At 33.2% G+C, this 27,214-nt stretch overlaps 1 protein-coding gene across 2 annotated transcripts in view; it reads left to right on the forward strand.

Moving 5' to 3' along the window:
• The window catches only part of LOC123551418 (beta-1,4-N-acetylgalactosaminyltransferase bre-4-like), a 44,698-nt gene extending 17,878 nt beyond the window's left edge, over positions 1-26,820 (forward strand). For both annotated transcript variants that reach the window (XM_045340348.2, XM_045340350.2), the window contains exons 5-7: positions 6,792-6,914; positions 7,469-7,564; positions 25,113-26,820. In XM_045340348.2, coding sequence (XP_045196283.2) covers positions 6,792-6,914; positions 7,469-7,564; positions 25,113-25,347 — 454 coding nt within the window. In that variant the 3' untranslated portion in view covers positions 25,348-26,820. The remainder of the gene's footprint in view (positions 1-6,791; positions 6,915-7,468; positions 7,565-25,112) is intronic.
• Positions 26,821-27,214: the final 394 nt, after the last annotated feature.

A 27,214-nucleotide genomic window follows, 5' to 3' on the forward strand; every position in this document is an offset into this window, starting at 1 on the left:
AAAGCTTTCATACAATGAGTTGCTGAAATGAACGATTAATAACATGTCCTATTGCCACTGTTGTCCAACTGATATGGTGCTGAGCTAGCTGGAAGAGCTGAAATTAGATGAAAATCATAAAAATAACTGGTGAAAACATATAACAGCATTTTGTACGTATTTGAAAATACAGTTCACTGTAAAAGCTTTTATCGGTCCTGTTTACAGACTAAACTATTCATGTACGTTCGACATGGAAAGCAGTAATATATTACTCGTATGACATCAATAGAACTTGCGATAAGTTTGTATTGAATGATAGCATATTCGATTTATTATGAATTCTAACGTCCACGGATAAAAAGTCGTCATGAAACAAGTTCAGCGTTTGCATACATGTATACTTTATTAAGTACGTTATCTTGTACTGGAACGTTTATTCATAACTTTTAGAAGCAAGTCGTTTGTTTGTTTGTTTTTTTTTTGATAATATGTGACTGTAGCCGGAATTATACAAATCGTTATGATAGAAGTATAGATTATGGCGCCTTTGACCCTTTTTTATTCTAATTTTAAACTTTACCTGCTTACCTTAAATAATATGAAAAACATAGTTTTCTAAAGAAGCACAGGTTCAGAATAATACAGACGATTAAGCCATAATTTGTTGAGGTATTAGTGGCTTCACTACAAGCAGATCTAAGAACTTTTTTCAATTACTTCGAAAAACCATGCGAAAGTAGCAGGTAAAAATGCAATTGTACCGAAAAGGCATTATATCCATTACTTTCTCTCGCAAAAATAGTACATTACCACTTCCATGATATCACTGACACTTCCTTTAACATGTTTTTCCTTGACAAACATTTCTAAATAACAGAAAAAGACAGTTTTTTCACCCAAAATCACCAAAACCGCTCCATTTGATACGGTTTCTCAAAGTAACGATTGGACGCCATGATAACACTTTATAAAGCTCATTTACTTGAAGATTATTAGAACCAATTTTCTGCCAACTTTCTGCCAAGAAGGTAAAATTTTAGCAGAATTTTGGCAGCAGCTCTATAAAGAGTTAATGAGTCTTTTAAATACATATAATATACAATGTCTACTCAGAATAAAATGTATCGTGTAAAATAGAGAAAATTTAATGATAGCTACGTTAAACGTTTTACAACAAAAACGGCAGGTTGGTGTTAAAGCAACATGTGCGTCTTGTGGTAATATTAAAACAAAATTTGTTAAAAGAAATAGAGGTGCAATTCACATTCATAATAAAATCTGTAAAATGATTCTTTGGAAGAATAGGATGCAACCAAGTAGAATAATAGCAGACTCGGATTGTTCATAAAGCTATGTTGACTTGTTAATGAACTGGACGCAGTATGTTTGAGTCAGTTTATATGTGTGATAAGAAAATGTTATCTAATTTAAAACACTCAGTCAATACACTCAATCAAGATCAACTGGAGAAAAAAATAGTAAAAATCTTAGTTGTACGTAAAACCACCAATTAAAATGAAATATAATCTCATACTTGGTACAAAAAACGGAAAAAGGGGGAAGTCTTCAAAATAAAATTGATTGCTACGTAAATCCACCGAAATAAATTGGAGTGATGAATTAGAAGAACAATTACATACACCAGTTAAACGGCTTCCAAAACGCCCAGTTATAGTTAGCAATATTGATGAAATTTTGTTAGCTGACCTAGTTAACGTGTGTGTTTTCTAAAAAAAATAAAGGAATAAAGTACTTATCAACTAAGATAGATGCTTGGGGTATTCCACTAAAAAAACTGGAGAAATTGTTACAGAATCATTTAATATGATAGTTTCAAAAGGAAGAATACCTATCAATTTATAATAAAACTTTCCAGAATAACTTTTGAATAAAACAAATATGTATCCCACATTTAAAGAAGGAAAGGCGATGTTAAAGAGAGATATAGCAGGAGTCTTTAAAGAATAATGTGGAAATATTTTACAGCTAACAATTCTTATCATGTTATAATTATTACACTTTATAAAATAATTCACATGCTTTGATTGATTGATAAATAAAATAAAACTAAACAGAACAAAGCAGAACAGAACAGAATTGTATTACAGACTTGTAGTACATCGTCTACATAACAAACAACATATCATTATAATGATAATAATGTCACGTGACCATAGATATTAAACATATACATATATACCTACATACACACAAAATGTAGATAATTTTATCAAAATAATAGACTTACATGCGTCATTAAAGTTGCTAACGAGTCTATTAATTGATAGCATTTACAATAGTGTCTCTTATCTTATTAGATTCTTTGATATATTTTGCAAGTTTTAATAATGTACTTTTATGTAATCAGTATTTTGTGTATCATCTCAAAGATATTTGAGAGGGTCATTTTTGAGCAATTCGAAAAGTAATTAAATGATTAGAAAGTTTTATACAGTTTTCAGTCTGGCTTTAGGAGAGGTTTTAGTACCTGTCTTATTCATTTATTAGATTTTATAAAATTTCAAAAGGACAAAGGAAATAAGGTAGGGATGGTTTTATTGGATCGGCAGAAGGCCTTTGATACAGCCAACCATAGTATTCTCCTTATGAAACTTAAGGCACTTGGCCTCAATTCAATTGCTCAAAGCTGGTTTCTGTCTCATCTTTCTGATAGACAACAATTAGTTGATGTATGTGGAATTTACTCTAGTCAAGCTGTTGTTAAAAATAAACTTTTGTTATATGCAGATGATTCTGGTATTCTTGTATCAGGGAAAGACATAACTCAGATTCAAACAACTATTTCTAATGAGTTAGAACTTGTAAGTGAATGGCTTGTGGACAATAAACTTTCTTTACATTTAGGTAAAACTGAATCAATTCTTTTTGGATCTAGGCCCAAATTAAGGAACCAGCCATCTCTTAATATAAATTGTATATGTACAAGTATTAAGGCTGCCAGTTCTGTTAAATATCTTGGTGCATATCTGGATCTACTTTTATCCTGTGAGGACATTGCAAGATCAGTTGTTTTAAAAGCAAATGCTCGACTAAAGTTTCTCCATCGCAAAAGTAATTTTTTAACATTGCACACCAGAAAATTGCTAGTCGTGGCTTTGATTCAGTGTCATTTTGATTATGTATGTGCTTTTTGGTACCCTTGTATTATAAAATATTGGTCAAAAAGACTTCAATCTACCCAAGTTAAGCCCATTCCTTTTGACAATTTTTCGATGGCCAATAATGCATAAATTGATAAAATTGATTTCATATTGTATTTTGCGCAACTTCCAACTACTGTTGTTACTGCTATTACTTTCAATAGTAGCATCAGTAATATTGTTGTTGCTAAAACTGCCAACAGTAACAGCAGTAATACTGTTGTTACTGCTATAACTTTACACCAGTAATAGCAGTAATACTGCTGCTACTGCTATAACTTCCAGCAGTACTAGCAGTAATACTGCTGTTACTGCTATAACGTTCCGGCAGTAACAACAGTATTACTGCTATTACTGCTATAACGTTATAGCAGTAATAGCAGTAATACTGCTGTTACTGCTGTTACTGCTCTACTGCTAACTTCCCGCTGGTTTCGTTTTATTCTTAGTTTGGACAGTAGAGCTCATATTGATTCTGATCATTTCAAAATCCTGAATTGGTTGCCTGTAGAAAAGAGGGTACATCAGTTAACACTATGTCATGATCATAAAATTAAGTTTGGTTTGGCCCCAGATTATCTAAATGATCATTTTTCCATTTAAATTCTGTCCATAACAGGTGTACCCGGTCAAGAGTATTTGCAAATGCCGGTCAGGATCACAGTTATGGTCAAACCTTCAGACACATGTCGGTTTGCATTGCTAAAGGTTGGACGTTTTGGGAAAATGCCATTTGCTTTCTCGGGTATATCTTTATGGAATAAAATTCCACAAGACCTTAGAGATATTACTTCCCCTTTCAAATTTAAAAAGCTGTGAAAGCCCTTTAATGTCCAGTTAGCGATGCAGTTCCTGTGTTTTTTTTAAGTAATTCTTGCAATTCATTGGATCTAGGCTTTTATGCTTCGGTATTCTAAATCAATTTTAGTTGTAAGTAGAATGGTATTTTTATTTTTTTAAAAATCTCAATTACATTTTTTAAATATGTGCCACATAGGTTAATGCAATAATTGTCATGAGTTAAGGCTGTGTCAGGGAAACTTTGTGTTTATCTTTTTTGTGTTATCCCTGGTATTGGTGTGCATATCATGGTTCAAAAATCTCTGTGTGTTTTACTATTGCTTTGTTATGATTTTATATTTTATATACCGTACATTGTTTTATGCCATGATTAAGATGTGCACTAAATGCCAAATAAAACTTACTTACTTACTCCTTTTATCTGTTGTAATCAGTTAAATGAACTTGTACATCGATGGTCTATTGTAGTAATATTTCTTAACATATTTTTTTAATATCTTGGTAACATAGGTATATCAAAATAAAATGATATATTATATTCATCTTCTATATCTCTAGTGTTGCAACATAAACAGTATCTTTCATTGCGTGGAATTCTGTTTTGCCCATATCGACCTGTTTGTTTTTTTTAGAGTATGCGCAGATATTCTAATTCTGGTAACAAAAAACCTGACACTTTTATGTAATATATCTAAATAACATTCATATACGAGTTTTCATTTACATTTTTATACAGATCTAGCACGGCACTTTTTTCTACAGATGCCGCTCTTGCGTATAATTTTCGAATTACTCTTTGTTTAAACACTTTTGGAAATATTTTACAGTCTATCAAACTAGTTTCATTGAAATATTCAGAAAAGCCAAACATTTCTAATAATATTATGTTTTTAACATTTGATACCCAGTGTCTTAGACCTTTATAACAACCTGATACATCTTGTTCATAATCTTTTCTTAATATAATATTATCAGTATTTATTAATTTGCACCAATATTTTATAATTCTCACATATCTATTAATATACAGATGGTGTCTACCTAACTTGCAATATACACTTGCATTGCACGTGCTTTTTCAAACGTTTAATATTCTTTACAAAACTTCATGTGAATATGCTGAACATCTTTTGACTTATTAAAACCCAATACTTTTGATGAGTATGACAAAATATAGCCTACAAAAGAATCAAATAACTGGCCCAATAATTTTGGCTTAAAATGAAAATCTTTACAGTTATACAATAAAACATTTAAAGCTTTAAAAGCTTTAAAAATCAGGTGTTCTTGGTTTAACGTAAAGTTACAAGTATAGCTGAATACCGTACCAAGATAATTAAAATAATCTACAACTTCTATTTGCTGATTATTGTAGAACCATCTTTCTCTAGCAAAAGTGTTTCCTCTTTTCCTAAATACAACAGAGCTGCGGTAGCCTAATGGATAAGGCACCTACCCCGCAATCGGGAGGTCGAAGGTTCGAGCCCTGTCAGAGGCGGGACTTGTTACTGAAGAGAGACCAGTTGGTGAGCCGCCAGCTAGTTAAATAATGGTTACGATTGCCTACCTGCTTTGTGCCTGGCATTAAAAAATAGGAATCGGGAAGTAATGCTGTTCAATGTATGTAGGTGTCTCATAAGCCAACTTGACTGGCCCTTTCAGTAGGGGTGCCACTAAAATAAAACAAACACTTTACACTCTACACTTTTACAACAATCTTAGTTTTCATAATATTAACTTCCAGTCCCCACTGCGTACAGTATGTGTATTGTAAATCAAAACTATTCTGTAAATCTTCAGGAGTTTTGCCAATAATTGCCGTATCTTCGGCAAAAAGTAATAAAATTAATACAATATCATCAATTACTAATCCAGAATTAATAGTATCTTGTAAGTACAATTCAAGGTCTTCTACAAAGAGAGACAACAAAATTGGCGAAATTACCTCCCCTTGACACAAGCCCACTGCATACTGGAAGAAATCTGAATTACAGCATCTAACACATGACTTTACTTTATCATACATGTCTCTTATAATACGCAAAACTTTTCCCTGAATGCCACACTTGTACATTTTCAGCCGTAGTGAATTCCTACAAATACTATCAACATAAGATTCCAAATAAATAAATCCTACATACAGGTAAGGAGTGCAGAATAAACACAACATCAACAGTCGACTTTTCTTTTGTGACATCATTTGCTTGAATTGTCAGCTGGTTCTTGTCAAGTCGTGGATTCTCCTGAAAATACTTTGAATCGCTGGTGACAAGAAATTTATCATTAAATCTAAGATGTTTATAAAAATTTTATTCGACATTTTCTGAAACGGTTAACTTGAATACAAGTATATTTCAAATAAATGAAAGATAAACATCATGATAATGTCGATCAAATAAGTCTGGCAGTTTTCCTGTCGGCTAAGTTTATAGAAAAAGTTTGAAAAACAAATGACATAGTCAGACAAAGGTCTCGAATCCACGACCCCAAAATTGGCAGTTAAAAGTTTTGTCCGTACAGCTACCTACAAGTGGGACATGATGTCAATTAAGAAATGTATGCTTAATAGTTATATCCCTATTCAGATTCTCACAACAAAAAATAATTTAAGGAAGTATACGGAATATTCATACCATGTCAATACTTACAGACAATAACATAATAATTGTCAAACAATTAGAATTCTAGATAACATAACTTCTGTGATAAAAGATTTAACAACATACTCCACTTCAACAGATAGTTCAAATGCTATTCCTAGTTACCGCGGTTCTTACATTGTGTCCGTGTAAGATATTGACATTTCGGTGTAGCCAATATCAGACAATTTCTAAAATTTCTTTTCAGATTACCATATCATTCCTACTTTGGAGGTGTGTGTGCTTTTTCAAAAGAACATTTCAAGAAAATCAATGGATTTTCTAATATTTATTTTGGCTGGGGCGGCGAAGATGACGACATTCATGAAAGGTTTCACGTACTCACGTTTCTTGTTTTATCTGCAAAATTATAATCATTTTACATTTATGCGAACAATGTTAGCCCATTCCTTTCTAATTGTAGTACATTTTACTAAATTTGTTTAGTTACTTCATTGTAAATATTAGACGTCCTGTAGTTTTTCAGCTCTCATTAACCATATGGTGCAGTACTGAAACTTCAATCAATTATCTGGGGAAAAAACAGACCTAAAACAAATAAAATTAAATTTTACACTCAGAACTATTTGATTATGCAAGACGTTATTGTAAGATCCGACAACTGACGCCACAGCGAATAGTAATATAGACCAAACAGTAATAAAAAAAATTACATAAGTAATATTCTGTATGGAAAAGCAATATAACCAAAAACTCGGTCGCACTTTTGTGCGAAGTACCAAAATGTGTTAGTTTCACTTTATGGTGTGTAACAGTTATCTTATTTACAGTTAAATGCAAATGAAGACGAATACTTAATCCATATCACATTTCCGGTTTGCTCTTCATGTTTGTTGTGTTTTGTTGTTGTTGTTTTTTTTTCAGAATAAAATACAGCCATTTGAAACTCACACGTCTTTCATCACAGCTTGGCAGATACAAAATGTTGAAACACGAACATGCGAAACAAAATCCAGACAAGTATAAATAATTGTCTTTATTACTTCCTAAAACTTGCGTTGCTATGATGTGCGCATGCACACACATTCGCATATTGAAGTCACTTATGTCCGTTCGTTCATATTTCGTGTCCGCTCCATATCTTCTTTACAGCTGGGATTTAAAAAAAAAAATAAACGTATCAATTGTTATCATCACCAAGATGATGTACACAGAGCGCACAGCCTAGGTGACAAGGTCAAATGCCAAGGCTCCACAATGTCTAAGGCGCCCTGTCATACTCAGGCAGGCATGTAAGATCCTTATATTCAGTCTACTTAGCGGGGAAAGACACGGCTCTCCGAGTAGGAGATCACCTTTTTCTTTATTCCGCTAAATCCGGGTTGCCTTGCAGAAGGACTACTTAAGTACAAGTACAGTACGCATTGTAAACTGGGTCAAGATTTCAGAAAATGTGATGATAGCTCAAATATTATCATGGTCCCACTAGGACTGCCAGCGTAATATGAAAAAACAAAACTTACATTTATTCTCTATTCCACCGGAGTTCGGAATGGTACTGAGTCTATCGACCATAACATTGTCAAAGTTTGTGTTCCGAGGAGTTAATCTTCTGAAGGCTTTTAACCTTTTTTAAGCAGGCAATTGTCATAATTGTTAGATCTTAGCCATTCGTTATGGAAGGACTTTCACTGAAATGTTATTTTCTTGCCGGAGAAATCAGTTCAAGAGTCTGTATTTAGTTCAAGTCGAAACGTCATAATTGCTTGTTTTGCAAGAAAATGCCCGATTAGCACCAATGATTAATATTACACAGAAGTCGAACTGTTATGTTTTATTGAAATATCTAAGCAATTGTGTTTACTAGTAACTGTCGCGAACAGTGGGTATCGGTGGGAAGTGAGCAGTTAGCAGTTGCAGCAGTTACAGCATTTAACTGCTGGCAGTTAGAGCAGTTAACTGCTGTGGAGCAGTTAATTGAAAATACAACAGTGATCCTGGATGACGAATTAAACAATGTATAATCCAAATAGTGATAGTGGTCATTTAATTTAGTATGAAGAAAGAAGACTTAGGCTATGAATTTTCGTCAAGATCCTGTAATTACCTCCCTGATACCATGTCGTTAAAACGAAAGTAGGAAATACCGATTTGTTTAGTAGCATAGGATAGTTTCGTATTGTGGTCGGGCACTATATCTATATGAAACTCGTAGATGAATTTTACATGCACCAATATTCAATTGTGAATTTATCATGATAGTTGAACTAAGGAGGGATGAAAATAATAAGAATTGTAACTGAGTGAATAAGCATCAAAGTCGGCCCTGAACGGATATTGGCGAGTTGCTTGGCGACGTCCAGCACCGTAACTATAGAAGAGCCCGGGGTCCTACCGGATGGGCGTTGTAGAAAGAGTGGACGCCAACCACGCCCATGTGGTGGCCATCCTCGGAAAACTCTTGTTTCCAAGCAAGAGAGGTTTAATGTGATTTGCCAGGATAGCTTCAAAACGCTTTTTGCCTCGAGCAGTTGATGGCGTTGGCGTAACCATAGAAGAACCCGGTGTCCCACCTGGTGGCCGTTGTAGAGGGGGTCAATGAATGAGGACCCTGCATAGCGGACACCCCGGGAAAACTCTTGTTTTCTTGTAAGCGGGCATCAAAGTCGGGCCACAGTACGAAACCATCCTATGCTACTACTAGTATACAACCCGGTATTTCAATGACATGACACCAGGGGAGGTAATTACATGATCTTGTCAAAAATTCATAGCCTAAGTCTTCTTTCTTCATATTATATAAAATGACCACTATCACTATTTGGATTATATGTTGTTTGTTTCGTCATCTATGATCACTGTTGTATTTTCAATTAACGTTTCTAACTGTCAGCAGTTGTAGCAGTTAACTGCTGCAACTGCTAACTACTCACTTCCCAACGATACAGTGAGCAGAGGAATTAACAATCATTAAAATGTGAATGTTTTTTTTTTTGTATCCGAAATATTCTGCTCTTAACATGTTTTATTGGTCGAAGGATAAATGGAATATTAGGTTCTTGTTTTTCTGAACTTATCTTTATCCCCCATCGGCTGAACATCCCGGTGGATAAATTTATCTCGGAAACAGCGGATATCCTAATGTTCTCTATAATATCTAGGGACAAGACAAGCTGTAGTCTGTGGCGAATTGTCCGAAAATATGAATTTGTGATTTTTTTGGTATACATTTATTTGGTATTTTACGAAGCTGTATTTTTTGAAAGTTTAAACACCAAGTTGGTAACATTTTTTATCATCCTATTCAGGCGGCTATCCTAAGTTTAAAATGGCCACCTCAAATTATGATATTTTCCTTTTTCTTGTTAATCAAATTTCTTTAAAATGTACTGTATGCATTTAGTATGTTACATGAATGTTAGAGTCTATCAAAAAAATTTCAAATGGAACATTAAATTCTATCTCGTGTCTTAAAGACGGACTTCTTTAAGGATGTACGAGCGTCTTTTTTCAGGATATCCGCCATTTTGAAAAATGTTTCTTCAACTATTGCTTTCTAACAAAAGTTTTACCAAAAAATAATGCTAAATAATTAAAATATGGCTAATGATGTACCATTTAACCAAATAGATCTACTTTTTGCGAAAAAAGAATTTTCACCCTTATTTTTGGCTGGCATTTGCCTAAAATTGACGTAAGATTTACAATGTGGTAGGGGTAGGTAATTTTGAATATCTATTAAAGTAGATCAGGTTTTGTTTTGATAATTTCCTGACTGATACATATAATGATAAGCTATAATTGAAATAAAAGTTTTCAAGATAGCCCTTTATATTATCTAGAAAATATAAATTAAAACAACAAGAACAAAAATATCAAAATTCACCAGTTTTTAACAGTTTTTTCTTAATAAATCTCTTAGATGCACGGTGACCCCAACTTTTTTTCTTTCCATTTTGAAGCATTTTTGTGTGTCATAAAAGCTGCAAAATATTGTGAAAATCTTTACGTCAGAATTTTTTTGTAAATCTAAATACATTTTTCTATTGAAAATAAAGTGGGTAGGGTAATTATGTCAACATGTAAAATGAAAGAGATTTGTTAGTGACATTTATGCTTATATGATACTGACGTTACCTTGTATTCATATTTACCTGTAAGACCTGAAATCCCTATAACATTAAATGGGATATTATATGTTTTATAAAGTACCACCATTTTTTCAATTTTACAAAATTTCAGAAATTCTTAAACAGTGGGGGAAGAAAATGCCCTATAAAATTAAAACAAGTTCGGTGACCTATGTTTTTTCTTCTCTTGTTTGTCTTGGAAACTAATGCTCTTCAAGCTCACAGAGTATGAAAAGATTCTTAACGTTAGAAAAAATTCGATCCTACATCCTTAAGGGAGATAAATCTTTTGTAATTTGACAAACAAGTTGTTACTTTTTTTAAAACACCGACCTGACATGCACAAAATAAATTCTTCTAAAAAGTAAGGTAATATCTACCATTTAAAGCATACCTATAAAGTGGTAAGGACAAAATAAAATGAGGTAAAAACAATTAAATATTATGCTTTTGCTTTTTGGCATCATGTATTATTAAAATCATTCAAATTCGTGAATTTATTGCATTTATTATAAAAATAAGTCAAGGCAAACTTTGTACTTAGCTTTTAGATTTGATAGAAATGGAAATAATTACAAAATATGAGAGATATCTGCAGATAATTTTGAATAAACATTCACATTATACCTTTTTCTCTCTCCATTGTTGAGCTAATTAAATCATCCGCAATTGTGTACTACACAATGCTTTATTCTAAAACTTTACCTTTAACTTGAATATACAGAGAAGTAATTCCAAGATACATAATTGTTATCATTATTAACTTATTGCGCACTTTGTGGTGTTATACTGTTGTTCAATCAGCAATACATGACTGAGTGGCTAAAGGATGTTGACTTTCTAATCACTTTCCAGTCACCTCTGGGGTTGAAACACTTCAGGTGACGTCGAATTATTTCAAGTGAAGTAGCGGTGTAGCTTACTGAAGATTATTGGTTCTACCAAGGCACCTGCCCATACCTATAATAATGCCCCGAGTGGCAGCTGGGACCTTCTTTTACAATTCCAAACTGGAGAATTGCCATATTGCTAAATTGTTTTGGTGTGACATAAAACCTAACAATACATAACTTCATGGCCTTTTTCTTGAAGATAATCTTATGTTGTACATGTATGTTTAAGTTTTTTTTTTATCCAGCCTTCATGCGAAATAAAGAGCAAAATCAAGGGATATAATAATTTTTGTTTTACTAGGTCAGTGACTAAATAAACCTTTGCCGGACTTCTTTCTTTGATTTAAAAATGACGCTATTTTGCTTTTGAGAACAACTGCTAAAAGACAAATTTATGCAATTATTTTTATAAACGAGCTTAATTAGGTACGTGAGACCGTGTCACTAATGTATCGCATAAGCCAATCGTATTTGCAATTACCAAAAGAAACTTTTATAACGGAAACGCTCGGAGAAACGGAAAATGACTCATCCTTCGCGTTTGTCCAGGAATTTAGCTTTCTGCACTTAAATCAAGGACTACTTCATTTGGAATGGAAGAATATTGAATGAAATCGTCGAGAAAAGAGTTACCTACTTTTTCTGTCAAGCGGCGTTATGGCTTGTATCAAATTAGGTCACGTCTAATGTTTGCTTAGTGGGAATGGGTATCCGACTTGCAACTGAACTTGGGATAAAACTTCACTCGGCAGCAAATTAAAATTAGCCATTCATGTTCAGCAGTACAAAGAAGTTGGGCACAAGGTTAGCCTTTGTTTTCCACTTTTATTTTATAATATTCGGGATTTTTAAGAGCTATGCATGTTGTGCGTGTAATTTGGAAGGCGTATTAATTTTTAGTATAAGGCAGACCCATAACTAGTTGGTGGTAAATTTTACTTGAAAATGATTTTAAATCAGAACTTAGGATAGTTAGAACATAAGGTTACTGTGTTTATAAATTTATTAGGTTTGTCTACTACAAATGAAAGTCTCGGCTAAGCCTCGACTTTTATATTTTCTTCGCCTCACTTAAAAAATTCAAATTTATAAGACAGTAACCTAATATTCTCTATACACCACATTAACACAGTTCAGTACATATGGCAACTTCTTAGCTTTAGATCTCGAGGAAGACCCAAGGTGTCCCTCCCTGCATATTTTTTCAGGCATCGCTGGCCACCTGGTAGAACTGCTGACCTTCCGCAAGTTAGGTTAGATGGCTCAAATTGCGATCTTACCAACGGAGATTTGATACCAACAACCTTGACCACTTAGCGACAGACCTTGTTAACTGTACTAGATGACCAGTTAGATTGTCAAAAATAAAACATCACTGGAAAAAGATTGAAAGTATATTCTTCGCGTTACTTGTATTAAAAAAAACAACAATAGTATTGACAATTAAGAAGGATTCAGGAAAAATAGAAATACTACACATGCTCTGCTAGTCTGATCATAATATATTTGATAGATTTAACCATAAAAAGGGCACAGAATCTTCATTTACATAAGCCTTTGTCACCGTTAGGAGAGATGGTCTCATAGTCAAGTTAAACAGTCTTGGTATTAAAGGTAGGACATAGCAGTAGATAGCGACCTTCTTGACAAACAAAAAGTCAGAAGTTAATTAGGAAATGAAAATGTTAGAATTTCTGCACTGACATAGTCTTACCTTAAGGCACAGTACTCTCCATTCTGCTGTTATGTTTGTATCTAACATACATATTTAAAGAAATTGAATGCTGCAAATTCAAATGTGTAGATGATGTTAACATGTGGAAAAATGGAGAAGGTTCAAGACAGTTAGCAGAGATTATCAATAAAGATCTAGAATATAATACATGGATTGGACACATAAATTGAAAATGCAACTGAATATGGACAAGACCGAATACTGCATAACACGCCGAAAAAATCAACACAACAAATAAGCCTGCATTTCAATTAACAAGAAAAAGATGAAGAGACAAAAACCAAAACTATTTGAACACATGTTCAAAGATAAACATAGCATACACAGAAAGAAAAGGCTAAAAAAACTTATCTGCTTTAGTAACAGTGGCCAAAATTGAGAAAATCAGTGTCGAAAACTTTATAAACCTCTACATAAGTCTAGTGTTACATCTGTAAGAGCATGCATCATCAGAATGGATAATAGCAAATTGTATTCCTCTAGACGGAAAGTCTTGGACCGCCAGGTACAGTTAGTGGAGATGTAGTAGAAGTTATAACTGGAGTTTTACCACTAGATCTCCGACATGAAGAAATATGCATTAGAAAATATTATGGAACGTTAGCAATGGCTAGGTTCAACAACGTTGCTAATTGTCCACGAAAGTACAAAGATAACTACAAACACACAAATGAAAAATCTCCATTCGGTCTCCTAGAACAATAAGCGGAAGAAATGAAATCTTCAATAGACACCACCCTTCATGCCAGTAGTCATAATTTCTATACATAGAGTACCTAATGCCAATACGTACAAGACCAGACTACTGGAACAGTTACACTCTTAGATCATCAAAATCCAGACCTCACAAAGAAAACGCAGAGGAAAAACAGTTAATTTCAGGAATTCTTGGCAAAATTGATGACAAAAACTGCAAAGGATCGGTCTGTGGTAACCTATGGTGCTGGAGCATGACTTTTTTTCCACTAAATGGGAAAACAATTCAGCTGAAACAACTAATCCCCAAATTATCTTCTCTTCTTGTCGGTGAAACGGTTAAAATCAAAATAACTCTTCTGGCTACACTTGAAGAGTATAGTAAGACCAACATCAAATAGCTCTGGCCAGTCTGTCCTGTAAAATTTGGCTATGAAAATGTATACCATAAATGCGTATGAACAGAAATTTGACAACTTTGGTAATAACTGGAAAGATAAGGTATTAATATTTATTTTGACTGGACACCAGGCCATGCAATAATCGCAGGCAATGAAATGCTAAGGAAGCAGCACTTGAGTCAAAAGCTATATCACATGATGAACGGATAACAATCTAGACCAATATTAAAAACACTGTTTTTGAATCTGTAGCTTTAAGAACCACGGAGATGTAACATTGGAGAGTGGCAAAACTTTTCACCAGTTCAAACAGCAGGTTAAGCACATGACTATCAGTTTTAGGGGAATGAAAAACCAGATTTTAATGTTTCAGCTTCAAAGCAATTACTTTTTGAATGACTGTCTCTGTCTTCGCGATGTAGGAATCGATGTATCACCATGTAGGAATCGATGTATCACCAGCATTTATATTTTGAAAACCCGAAACAACGACACACTTCAATGCAGTGTGCAAAGTGCATGATGCTGTCGGAGTTCTAGATGTTCGGGCAAGAGACTTCAACAATCGAATGTTGAGCCACAAAGAACTGTCAACAATATTAGATAATTTGACAAACTCTAGTATACCTCATTGAAGCATGTGAACCATTTCCTTAACTTTCTTTTTTTCTTATACATTACTAAACACTACCGTTGTCAGATAATCATGATTGTTATTCATATGCGTGACACTAAATAGGAAAATGGTGCGAAAGAAAATGGTAGTCGCATACTGCATAACACGCCGATTCAAATAGTCCTCAGTTCATTTTTTCTCTGTAGAGCTATTTTCCTTATTTCCTTTGCAATTTTTGCTGAAATCACATGACAGATCTATGCTTGATATGTAGGAAGCATTTTCATAATGAAACAATAACATGATAGAATTTATCATGGAAACTTAGATAATACACCACCACTACATTTTGGGGTCTCATTTTATAGCTGATTTTGCAGTTTGTGTGTTTGACTGAAAATATTTTTCTTGCATTAAACATAACCTAAACTTTTCTTTTGTTTTTTTTATTCAGAACTCACAATATTCTTCAAGTAATTATAAGTTACAGGCATTTAAATTGGGTTGTTTTGGTGTGTGGTGTAGCCATTGGAAATATGCCAATTTTATACAGAGTAAAGAGGAACAGCTCTAGTGTGTTGTAACCTACCAGGGTGTTAAAACTGGAAATCTGAATGCTATGATACAGCTGCAACAGCAATAATCTAAATAAAGAATTGGTTTTATTCAAATTATTCATTCTTATTAATTGAAATATGATCTAAATGCCAAGAAAAAACTACATATTTAGATAACAAGATATTGTCTTTTCAAGATTAGTTTACGAAAAAAGCCACAACTTGGAGTATTAATTAATACCTAAAATACAGTGATGAAAAAAAATTAAGATTTATATTTCTATGAGGTTATGTAAGCTGACGAAATCCATTTTTATCATCATTTCCTTCTGTTTATTGGTACATCAGAAAGCGCAACATTCATTTCTTCTTTTCAGACATAAGAAATAAAATCATTTTGGTTTAAAAATATTCTAACTAAAATATTTAGGCAATATAATGTATTACATCTCTAAATATTAATTTTGTATAAATGTATAAATATAAAAGTTGCAGCAGTATTTCCAAAATATGAGATAAACGTGTAAGTCTATGGTAAAAAAAAATGTTGTTGCTGTTGTTTTTTATTTGTTTTGGCACATAAAATGTATAAACTACTGATGCATACATTTTACAGGTTACTATCTTCTTTGATGGTTTTATACATGTTAATTGTAATCTTCAGCGATGCAAAGCAGACGTTTCCAAAATAGAGCATAAATATCTTATATTAGATATAGTTAAACTATTATGCATAAATTTTATTACTATGTACACCTTTAATTCATTATTTATATGATAGATGATATAGAGAAAAATAATACAATAATAAGTGAAACAAAAAGACTAACAGACTAACTCTGTAATGCAATTTCAATTACCGATAATGAACCAAATATGTACTATTCTGATCTTCTGACCTCATAATGGATAAAAACCTATCACTGGGGGAATACAAAACATAAATTAGAACCAGAAACTGACCTTCAAAATTTGTTGCTTTTTTATACCTACGTAACTTTTATAGGAAGAAAATTGTACACATGTATCAATAAGTATAAACTGCTTTGAGTACTTTTCTTCTTACCTGCTTGAAATGCGCATATAAAGTCACATTAGTAACGGTACCTTTAACGAAAGTTTTGCTGTTAAACATCAATAATTGTCATTCTTAACGTATAAGATAATCTTTTTGTGTCATTCTGTGATTTCTTTCAAAAGAATTTGTAAGTTTTAATTTTCAGAACTACAAATTGATGATAATGAATGGGTTAAATTTGTATTTTTAGAAGGAATTTGACCTTTTGACATATTTTGACCTGTAAATGTAACAATTTGAATGTTTTAAAATTCATGAAAGATTTGTTGCAATATTTCTACAAAACAATGCATGCCAGCAGTTGGTTTTACAAAAGTGAATGAAGAAAGCCCTATTTTTATTTAAAAAGCACCTCATTTTATGGCGGCCATCTTGGACGCCATCTTGGATTTCTCAGCTCGCCTCCATTTATGCCAATTTATGCCGGCACTTTCAGAATCTACAAACTTTTATAAACATTTCGGTACATCTATATAACATGCCTTAAAATTTGGGTCCGGGTTACCCCTAGAAATAGTGGACTTTATTGACCGATGTCACCCTACCAATATGTAACGGTAGATCTTTACTTCCTGAAATACAGCAATCATTTTGAAATTCAAGATGGCCGCCATACAGATGGCCGAATAAATGTTACCAAAGAATCTACATAAATAAGCGTTCATAAAACATAACTATTTAAAATAAATGAAAAAAAAATCCACAGGGTTACAATTTGACACAGACTACTTCACGAGCGCATATTGACGTCATAACTTGACGTCGTATTATGACGTCATAGTGTATTTATAAGCGTTTTTAATATACACTATTTTTGAAAATATTGCAATAATCTCTACGGTAAGCAAGAAAAATATATTACATGACTGATTAGTAAGGCAGGTGTTTTCCCAACCCTTTGGAAATCGCTCGCTTTTCCATTCCACGCTGACCTTCGAGTTTGTCTTGTAAACACAGACAGTCATATAAACCACCTGTACGAAATTAGGACCTGTTTTACAGCTGTAAACCTGTAAGCGGAAAATGACCAGAAACACAACTGAAAAACATGCAGGTCTAAAAAATACAGCTGTAAAAATAACAATGGAAAGTTACAGCTGTAAAATGGTTATGTCCCTAAATTACAGCTGTAACTTTTTGGAGGGAAACATGGGTATTGTCAGCCATCTTTAATGCATTTTGGCGGTATATAACTGAAATTTACAGAGACACCATATCCCCTAAAATACTGGAATTTTAATTGCTATGGAGTAAGTACAAATGTTTGATTATCTAATGTAGTTGTAAAAGTACATATATAAGTACATACATTTACTATCTACACTTTATTTTATGCTCTTTAGTGAAATACTGAAATTTATCAGTGAAATAAAATTGATATTTTCACTGTTTCAAACAGAGAAATATCATTTTTATTTTTTCACTGGTACGGAACTACACTTGAATGCGAAATAATATAATTTATAAATGATAGAAAATTCCTTGCAAAATATTCTTCAGTACAGGTATAGATGTATAAAAATAATAACAGGATCATAAATATTTACATTCTATCATAATAAAATGTAAAAGAAATCAGGAAACGTAATAGAACTATTAACAGTTTTTCTACAAAGATATCCTGACGTCACGACATTATGACGACATGATGCGATGCACGTGACTTTGCGCGGACAAACTGGATACATTAAAAAAAAAAATTTGTTTGTTTCAGTAGATCAAAATATATTTCACTCGTGAACACCGTAATTTACAATTTCACTCGTGGCTGGGCCACTCGTGAAAATATTGCATTATAGTGTTCACTCGGTGAAATATATTTCGATCTTACACTAAACAAACAAATATCCTCTATATATTTGAAGCTGTTAAGTTTAAAAGAAATAATTACAAGATTGTCACGTGTTTTCATGACAAAGAAAGAAAGTTATAAACAAGATCTGATGCATCTAATTTGTATCCTACTCTTGCTGTACTGGAAACATAGTTCATATTGTTCTGTACTTACCATATCATTTATTTTGCCATCCTAAAACATTTTGTACCCCTTTCGTCCCTTAAAATAATGCCACCTTTTCCCACATCTGTAACATTTCTAAAGCTGTAACCTTTAGGCATATTTCACCGGTAACTTTTTCATTTTTACAGCTGTAAGTTTTCTACAGTTGTATCTCATTTGCATAATTCGAACTGTTTTACAGTCGTTTTACAGCTGTAAATTGAAATATACTGCTGTTAAATCAGTGTTATTATATAAAATCCAAGAATACATGTCTTTTACAGCTGTAAAATTTCCGGGCGTACAGGCACTTAAATTATCATCAGTTTAAGGTAGTTCTGCACGTTTGATAAACTGGAAGTGGTGCCGTAATGTCATTTATCCGAATAACATAGAATAAAGCCTGGAATCGGCGTACGAGAATGAAAATCATTTTATGAGTTAATGGCAACCCATGAGTAACTTTATTACAATGTCAACGCTACTATCTTTCTAAAGTTAAAATATGATATTAAAACATCGAACACGTTAAATAATTCAAAACAGTATCTTAAAAACAGCTTGAAATGTGCGGATCACTTTCATCAAATATCTCCAAAACAAGCACACGGACCTAAACATTTTATTTCACCATATTATAGGCCATATGTTTATTTACGACTGTGAAAAGTTTCATTAAAATCTACCTTGTAGAAAAAATTTGTATTCGCGAAAATGTTATGAAAATTGTGATTTTCCCGTAGACTCCCATTATGAAAACTTGCGTGAGGTCCAAATTTTACAAATCAGTCTAGCAAAAAATCAAGCAAACGTATGGAACGCCCTAGCTGTCTTCTGATGTTGATATAGCACTTTATGCTGTACATATCCTGGTATATGAAATGCCTCTACCCATATATACAGTGTCTGTCTATACATGAATATAAAGAGCTTAACACTGTATAGGCGGTGCTTTCATCTGTATTTGCGGTGATTTTTAACTGTGTATATGGTTGTTTTAACTGTATATATGGTGCTTTTAATAGTATATGCGATAATTCCATAAGCATTTGTGGTCTTTTTAACTTTATATGCAGTTCTTTCTACTGTATATGTGATGCATTCAATTGCATATGTGGTGCTTTCAACTGCATATGCTGTGCTTATAACTTTGTATCGGAATTACTTTATGTGCGGTGTTTTCAATTTTCATCTGTATATGAGGTACCTGCAACTGTATGTACATTTCTTTTAACTTTACTTGCGGTGATTTTAACTTTTAATATGTGGCGCATTGTATTGTATATGTGGTGCTTTCAACTGTATATACGGTTCGTTTAATTGCATATGCTGTACCTTTATATTTATATCCGGTGCTTTCAACTTTATATGCGGTGCAAATAACATTATGTGCAAACTACATTATGAGATCGGAATATTACGAAAGTTAACGAATATTGCCGAAAACATCCGGCATAGGATATTATTCGAGGGCATTCTGCCTCTTCTACACCGGTTCAGGGTAGGCCTAAAGTGCGAAAATAAGAATTTTTTTTACGAAATTAAGCCATATTTTTGTTTTATATCTGATTTAAAGTTATTTTATATCGTTATACAGATACGATCAGTAAACACTTATTAAGCAAAAATAGATGATTCTAGTCCAACAATTAGAAAGTAATTAGCGATTTTTATTAACACGCGTCAAAATCGGTAACGAAAATAACTTTTTATATGCGAAAATAGGCTATATATGTTATTTTTTACATCTTTTAAAACTGTGTTTTCTGTTACTTTAAAGAACATGTTTGCACATACTTATATACGAAAAATGATTTTGTACTAATGATAACGAAATGAACAGCAAATATTTGTTATGTGTGCGTCCAAATCGCTAACGAAAATAACTTTTTATATGCGAAAATAAGCTATATATTTTCTTTTTTACATTTTTTAAAACTGTATTTTTCTGTAACTTTAAAGAACATGTTTGCACATACTTTTATACAAAAATAATTGATTTTGTACTGATAATAACGAAATGAACAGCAAATATTTATGATGTGTGCGTGTCAAAATCGCTAACGAAAATAACTTTTTATTGGCCCCCTTTATATTTATTAAAGTTATACAAAAATTAAGGTTCTATCAAGAATTATATATTACAATTACAAAACGGCATACATGTTTTGTGTGATTATATGTATTTATCATATCTAAGTTACCCTATTTCCTTTTTTAATATCTATTTACAACTTTAGCCTTCACCAACTGGACAGTAATTATATACGAGCGATAAATAAATTCAAGGTTGTTTACTTAATTTATATTTTCATACAATTTCACATTTGGTATTATTTGTGTTAAATGTTTTGAAGATTAATAATTCATTATGTAAAATTGACTTAAATGTAGATTTTTATAAACAGACACGATTGTTTTCTACATTTTATGTAACCATGTTTATACATGACTTGTGCGTACTTTATGTTTTACGCCTCGTATTCTAGATTATTATGCTTATGAAACCTTACACTGGCAAAAAGCGCATGTACAAAAATTGTTCAGTATTTACAAGGGCTTTTTATTGGAAGATTGAAGACGCCTTTGGCTTTGCTAGGAAACAGAGGAATAATAGTTGACCTCACTCCTCAGTCAAACCGGCTATCAATTACTTGACGGTGAAAGAAATAATTTTGTAGCTAGTATTGAAACTTCACAAATGTTTAGAGATCCAGGTCCCTACCTGCAAAAAGGGTCATAGTCATACCCAGGGCCCTCTCTTCAAAGTTGAGTAACGGACCAGCCCATCTGGCTCTGAGAGAGAATTTTCAAGTCATTATGTCTCCCCCCAAACTGGGGGAGACATATTGGTTTTGCCCTGTCCGTCCGTCCGTCACACTTCATTTCCGATCAATAACTGGAAAACCATTTGACCTAGAACATCCAGACTTCACAGGATGGCAGGGCTTATAGAGTAGATGACCCCTATAGTTTTTGGAGTCACTCCATCAAAGGTCATGGTCACAGGGGCCTGAACATGGAAATTCATTTCTGATCAATAATATGAGAACCACTTGATCCAGAATGTTGCAACTTCATAAGATTATTGGACATGCAAAGTAGATGACCCCTATTGATTTTGGGGTCACTCTATTAATGGTCAATGTCGCAGTGGACAGAACATGGAAATCCATTTCTGGTCAACAACTTGAGAACCATTTGACCTAGAACCTTCAAACTTCATAAGGTGATAGGACGTAAAGTGTAGATAAATCTTACCGTTTTTGGGGTCACTTGAGCTAAGGTCAAGGTCACAGGGGCCTGAAAATAGAAAACACTTTCCAATCTATAACTTGAGAACCACTTGACCCAGAATGTTGAAACTTAAAAGGAGGATTGGGCATGCAGAGTAGATGATTCCTACTGATTTTGGGGTCATTCGATCAAAGGTCAAGGTCACAGGGGCCTGACCATGTTAAACCGTTTCCAATTCATAACTTGAGAATCATTAGGCCCAGAATGTTGAAAGTTAGTTGGATGATTGGACATGCCAAGTAGATGATCCCTATCGCAGCCAACCATCAGAGTTTCTTTGACGTTCGCACCTGTCCCCTATTGACTTCTTGCCTATACGACTATGCATCGGGCGGACATGCGCCTTTCTACAAAAGCATCTCCTAGTTTTCATATGAAATGGGAATTATTTTTTGAATATTTCTGTCTGTCACAAGATACTGGTTACTACTATAATTAATGTTTACGCAGTTTTTTTTCCAGTGTAAGGTTTACATATGTTTAATAATTTTGGCAGCAAACTACAAAAGAATTGTTGAAGGGGTAATTTTATTCAACAGGAGGGGGGGATGGGTCCCCAAAAATGGTTAATTGAAATCTAGTCACTGCCTTAATGAAAACATTTCAGACGTGTAAAGTGCAGTAAGATACGGTGACATTTTACCCGTCAGATTTCTATTTGCAGGCTCATTTAGGTGCCTCGATGAACCCATCGTGACAATGTTCTTCCACATCTGAAATCTTTGTTCCACGACAAAATAATTGTCCAGTTTCGGAAATAAAATATTTCTTTAACAGCATTACAATTTTTGTGCAATATATTTTTATTTGAAGGAAATTCCCAAATTATACGTTCAAAATATGATAGTCATATTTTTTTCAATAATTATAGTCGCACTTTTTATATCATTTTAATTATGAATTTGCATAATATGCCACTGTGTTTATAAATCGTTTTCATGCAAGATTATGTGAAACAGATAATAGATAACGCATTGAAAATGACATTCTTATATATTTCAAATATAAGGGGGTCAATATGCGTTTCCGTACTTTAAAGAACATGTTTGCACATTCTTATATACGAAAAAATAATTGATTTTGTACCAATAATAACGAAATGAACAGCAAATATTTATGATGTGTGCGTGTCAAAATCGCTAACGAAAATAACATTTTATATGCAAAAATAAGCTATATATTTTATCTTTTACATTTTTAAAACTGTTTTTTTCTATGACTTTAAAGATTTTGAACATGTTTGCACAAACTTATATACCAAAAAAATTGATTTTGTACCAATAATAATGAAATGAACAGCAAATATTTATGATGTGTGCGTCAAAATCGCTAACGAAAATAACCTTTTTAAAAGTGCGAAAATAAGCCATATGTTGTTTAATTTCCTATTGTTTTCTTTGCATTTTTCTGCCAACTTAAAGAGAATGTTGACACGTGTTTATAGATAAAAATTAAAAATGAAATCCTATGTCAGATGTTTTCGGCGATGCTCGTTATTTTTCGTAATAAACTGGATCTCATAACGTTGTTTAACCATAATGAAGTTTGCACCGCATATACACTTGAAATAACCGCAAATAAAGTTGAAAGTACCAAATATGAAAATCGAACCACTACACATAATGAAAAGAGGACCAACGAAAAGTGAAACAACCACATATACCGTTAAAAGCACCGTATACACATTAGAAAGCTGAAATCACCGCATGTGCAGCTGAAACTACCGCATGGAAATGTAAAACCAATCCATATACAGTTGCAAGTACCACGCATACAGTAGAAAGCATATCATATAAAGTTAAAAGCACAGCATATGTAGTTTAAAGCATCGCATATAAAGTCAAAAGCAAAACATATAAAGTGAAAATCACCGTATATACAGATAAGAGAACCCCGTATACAGTTAAATCCACACTATATAGTTAAAAGTACAGTATACATAGTTAAATGCACAGCATATACAGATAAAGGCGACGCATATAAAGTTGGAAGCACCACATAAACAGTTGAAACGATCGCATACAAAGTTAAATATACCGCACAATCAGATGAAAGCATTGCATATACATCTGAAAGGACCGCATATAAAGTTAAAAACACCGCAAATACTGATGAAAGCACCCCATATACAGTGTTAAGCGCATCATATACATGTATAAGCACTGCACATACAAGTAGAGGTACTTCATATAGTGACATATGTACAGCATAAAGTGCTATATCAACACCAGAAGACAGCTATGGCTTTCCATACAAACGACACTATCATTTTTATTTGCATAATTTTCTAATTATATATTCTGAAGCTTTGAAAAATCAGGGTTTAATCAAATTCTACGTTGTAGATTTTTTTTTCATCCGAACGTACAGAAATACCTCAACCTCATCCAGACGTCATGCAGAGTACACAACCCGAGTCAATAGATCAAAGGTCAAGGTCACATTTGAATGTCAAACAGTATAATTACAACATTTTACTTTCCTCGCTCTGGGTATTATTATTCGCCTTAAGTGATAGCTCTAATTTGTTCACTTTCGAATGCAATGTACCATTACAATCACTAATTTTTGTCGAGCATGCTTGCGCTGAGCTCGGCACAACTGTCAAAATGAATGTTCGGCGTATGTGGGTAGCGCTTACATGCATTCCGAACTATATCATGAACATGCCTGTCTTTTAAAAGTTAGAATGTAATTAGCAGATCCAAATGCCCCCATTGTCGCGTGCAGACACATATACCAATCATAAAGGTGAAGATCCCATTTTGGAGTCAAAATTTATATCTGATATCGTACTGTGCATGGAACAATCTTTGGAATAATTGACATATATGTTTGCTTCAATGAGAAAATATGTCACACGCAAGATCCATACCCCTATCTCAAAGGTAAAGGTCACAATTTTGCTCAACGCCGACGTCTGATTTTGCTCCATATGTAACTTTGAAAAGCATGAAACAATATTGAAAGCAACTGCCGTTTTTATCAAAAGTAACAATTCAGCCAGGAACAAATAACTAGAAATTCACTGTTGAACTTTAGGCTTGGAAATCTAGTCTGATTATTTATTTTGCATGTTTATACATATTGAACCCTATTTACAAACTTTTGGAAGCGGAGGGAGAGAGAAATACTTTCCGTGACACTTGACTTGCCTATTTTTCAGAATGCTTCTTTTCAAGACAATGAAAACAAGACATTCTTCTGATGGACTAAACAGCTTGAAATATCACGTGATCAAACAAGACTACAAGCGTCTGTACAGCTGGATTCTAGTCAGTATCAATGAGACGGAAATAATTGAAAGTGAGCCGATTCATAAGCAGGCCTTCAACCAAGAAATTGTGAACACGAAAAGTAATTATACTGCAAAACGAAAGAACAAAAAGTCATACATATAATCTGGCTTTTGTACAAAGAATCTTCACCGAGATGTCCAGTCAGTACACGTGCCTTTGGGAGGGAATGGTCAGGCATTTTATTGATGCTTCAGATCTGTGTTTTATACATCTCAATCTTGTTACAAATAATATTAGTTTGACCCTGTTAAGAAGCAACATGGCTTCATTTTAAAGTTTGTATTAAACCAAATACTCCACAAAACATCTTAATTTTCCAAGTACATTGCAAAGTCTAAAGAACACGGGTAGACCCCGTTCAAATACATATGTAGTATGCAGTTTTGTGGTAAACCTGAGTTTTGGCTAAGAAATGTTTTGCTTTTTGTGAACATCTTTATGAATTCACTGATTTAAGGAGATTGGCTCAGTGAGCATCTTATTACGCAACTGTTGTCGAAGTTTCAAGTTAATTTAAGTGATACAGTTAGGAACAAAAACGTATTACAGATTTTCCCCGACTCGGATTGCAGTTGCTTTAAAGTCAACTACCTGCTCCTAATGCACATTTATCTATTTTGCAATGAAATGTCTATCTTCAATATGTTATGAATATGTGTCTTAACATTTATGCAAAGTTTGAGGACATAACATTTTGTAGTTTTAAAAAAATCTTGAAAAATGTCCTTTTGTTTACATTTTCCTAGTTGATTTCTTGTTTGGCTAGAGCTGACCAATGAAAATAATTTATCAAATATATTTAGAAACATTTTTCAGGACTGAACTTTTACTATTAGGTCAAGGATGTTATTTTTTTTTTTTTTGATAAGGTTGAATTTTGTAGATTTTTAAAACCTTTGTTCTCTTGTAAAATTGGCCCTAAGATGTGAAGACCAAATTTTGGTGGGCATATTGGATATTTGGAGAAAAACTGTGTCATTTCTGTGTTATTTTTTCACACTTGATTTAATTACGTCTAAATGCATTATTTGTCATTCGAAATATTCTAATAAGGTGTTCTTAATGTTTACGTAATTGATTTTGATGACATTAATTCTATTTCTTGCATTTGATGAGAAAAGTTTTGCATGTTTTGGAAAATGTCATTGACCAATCAGGTTACAGGATTTTTGTGCCTCTCTACAAATATGAGCTACTCAGATGTTTTTTTACTATTCTACTCTACACTTTGGACTGAACATTTCTTTTTTGGATTGGAAATCATGTAGAAATTTAGAGCCAAATTTACCAGCTTTGGACTTTATTTTTATAGGAGAATAAATTAGAACTTTGGAGTGTTTGTCATAATTCAAGTTTTCACAGAATATGCTGGAATTTATGTGAATTTTATTTGGAACAGAGTCATATACAGGTTTAGGAGTTTCTGACGAATATTGACACATATTTTCAAGTGAAGGAAATTGCAGGATTTGTTTATTATTTTAATTGAAGAAGTTTATTCATAGATATATTAGATATTTGTAGTTATGAATGCGTGTTTATTGTGTGAACTTTAGATTTTAATAAATTCATAAAACCGGACCTATTATTATGTCTTCATTTAACATATGTGTTGACTTTTGTATTATCAAAGTGCAGCACTTAGCATTATAACAACTTTGAAATAACCAAGAAAGTGCTTCTTAAAGAATCCTGGCTTTTCCTTGAAATAATAAGTCAGTGTTGTCGGTCATCCTGAACAGTTAACTAAAGAACCAGAGTGCAATGAGACACTTGCGAGGAACCAATGTTATGGTCTTTGTTTAAACGTTTTCCTGTTAAGCCCGCGGCAAACTGTGCCCGTCCCATGAGACTGGGCAGGGGCCGGGTTTACGCATGATACGAGGGCTGTTCAAAAATAGCTCTAAAGACCTTGTCTCTAGCTTTTTGATACTTTTGTAAGTGTTGTCGGATACGATTACAACACTTA

The sequence above is a fragment of the Mercenaria mercenaria genome, chromosome 4 (assembly GCF_021730395.1).
Source record: "Mercenaria mercenaria strain notata chromosome 4, MADL_Memer_1, whole genome shotgun sequence".
Classification (NCBI taxonomy): domain Eukaryota; kingdom Metazoa; phylum Mollusca; class Bivalvia; order Venerida; family Veneridae; genus Mercenaria; species Mercenaria mercenaria.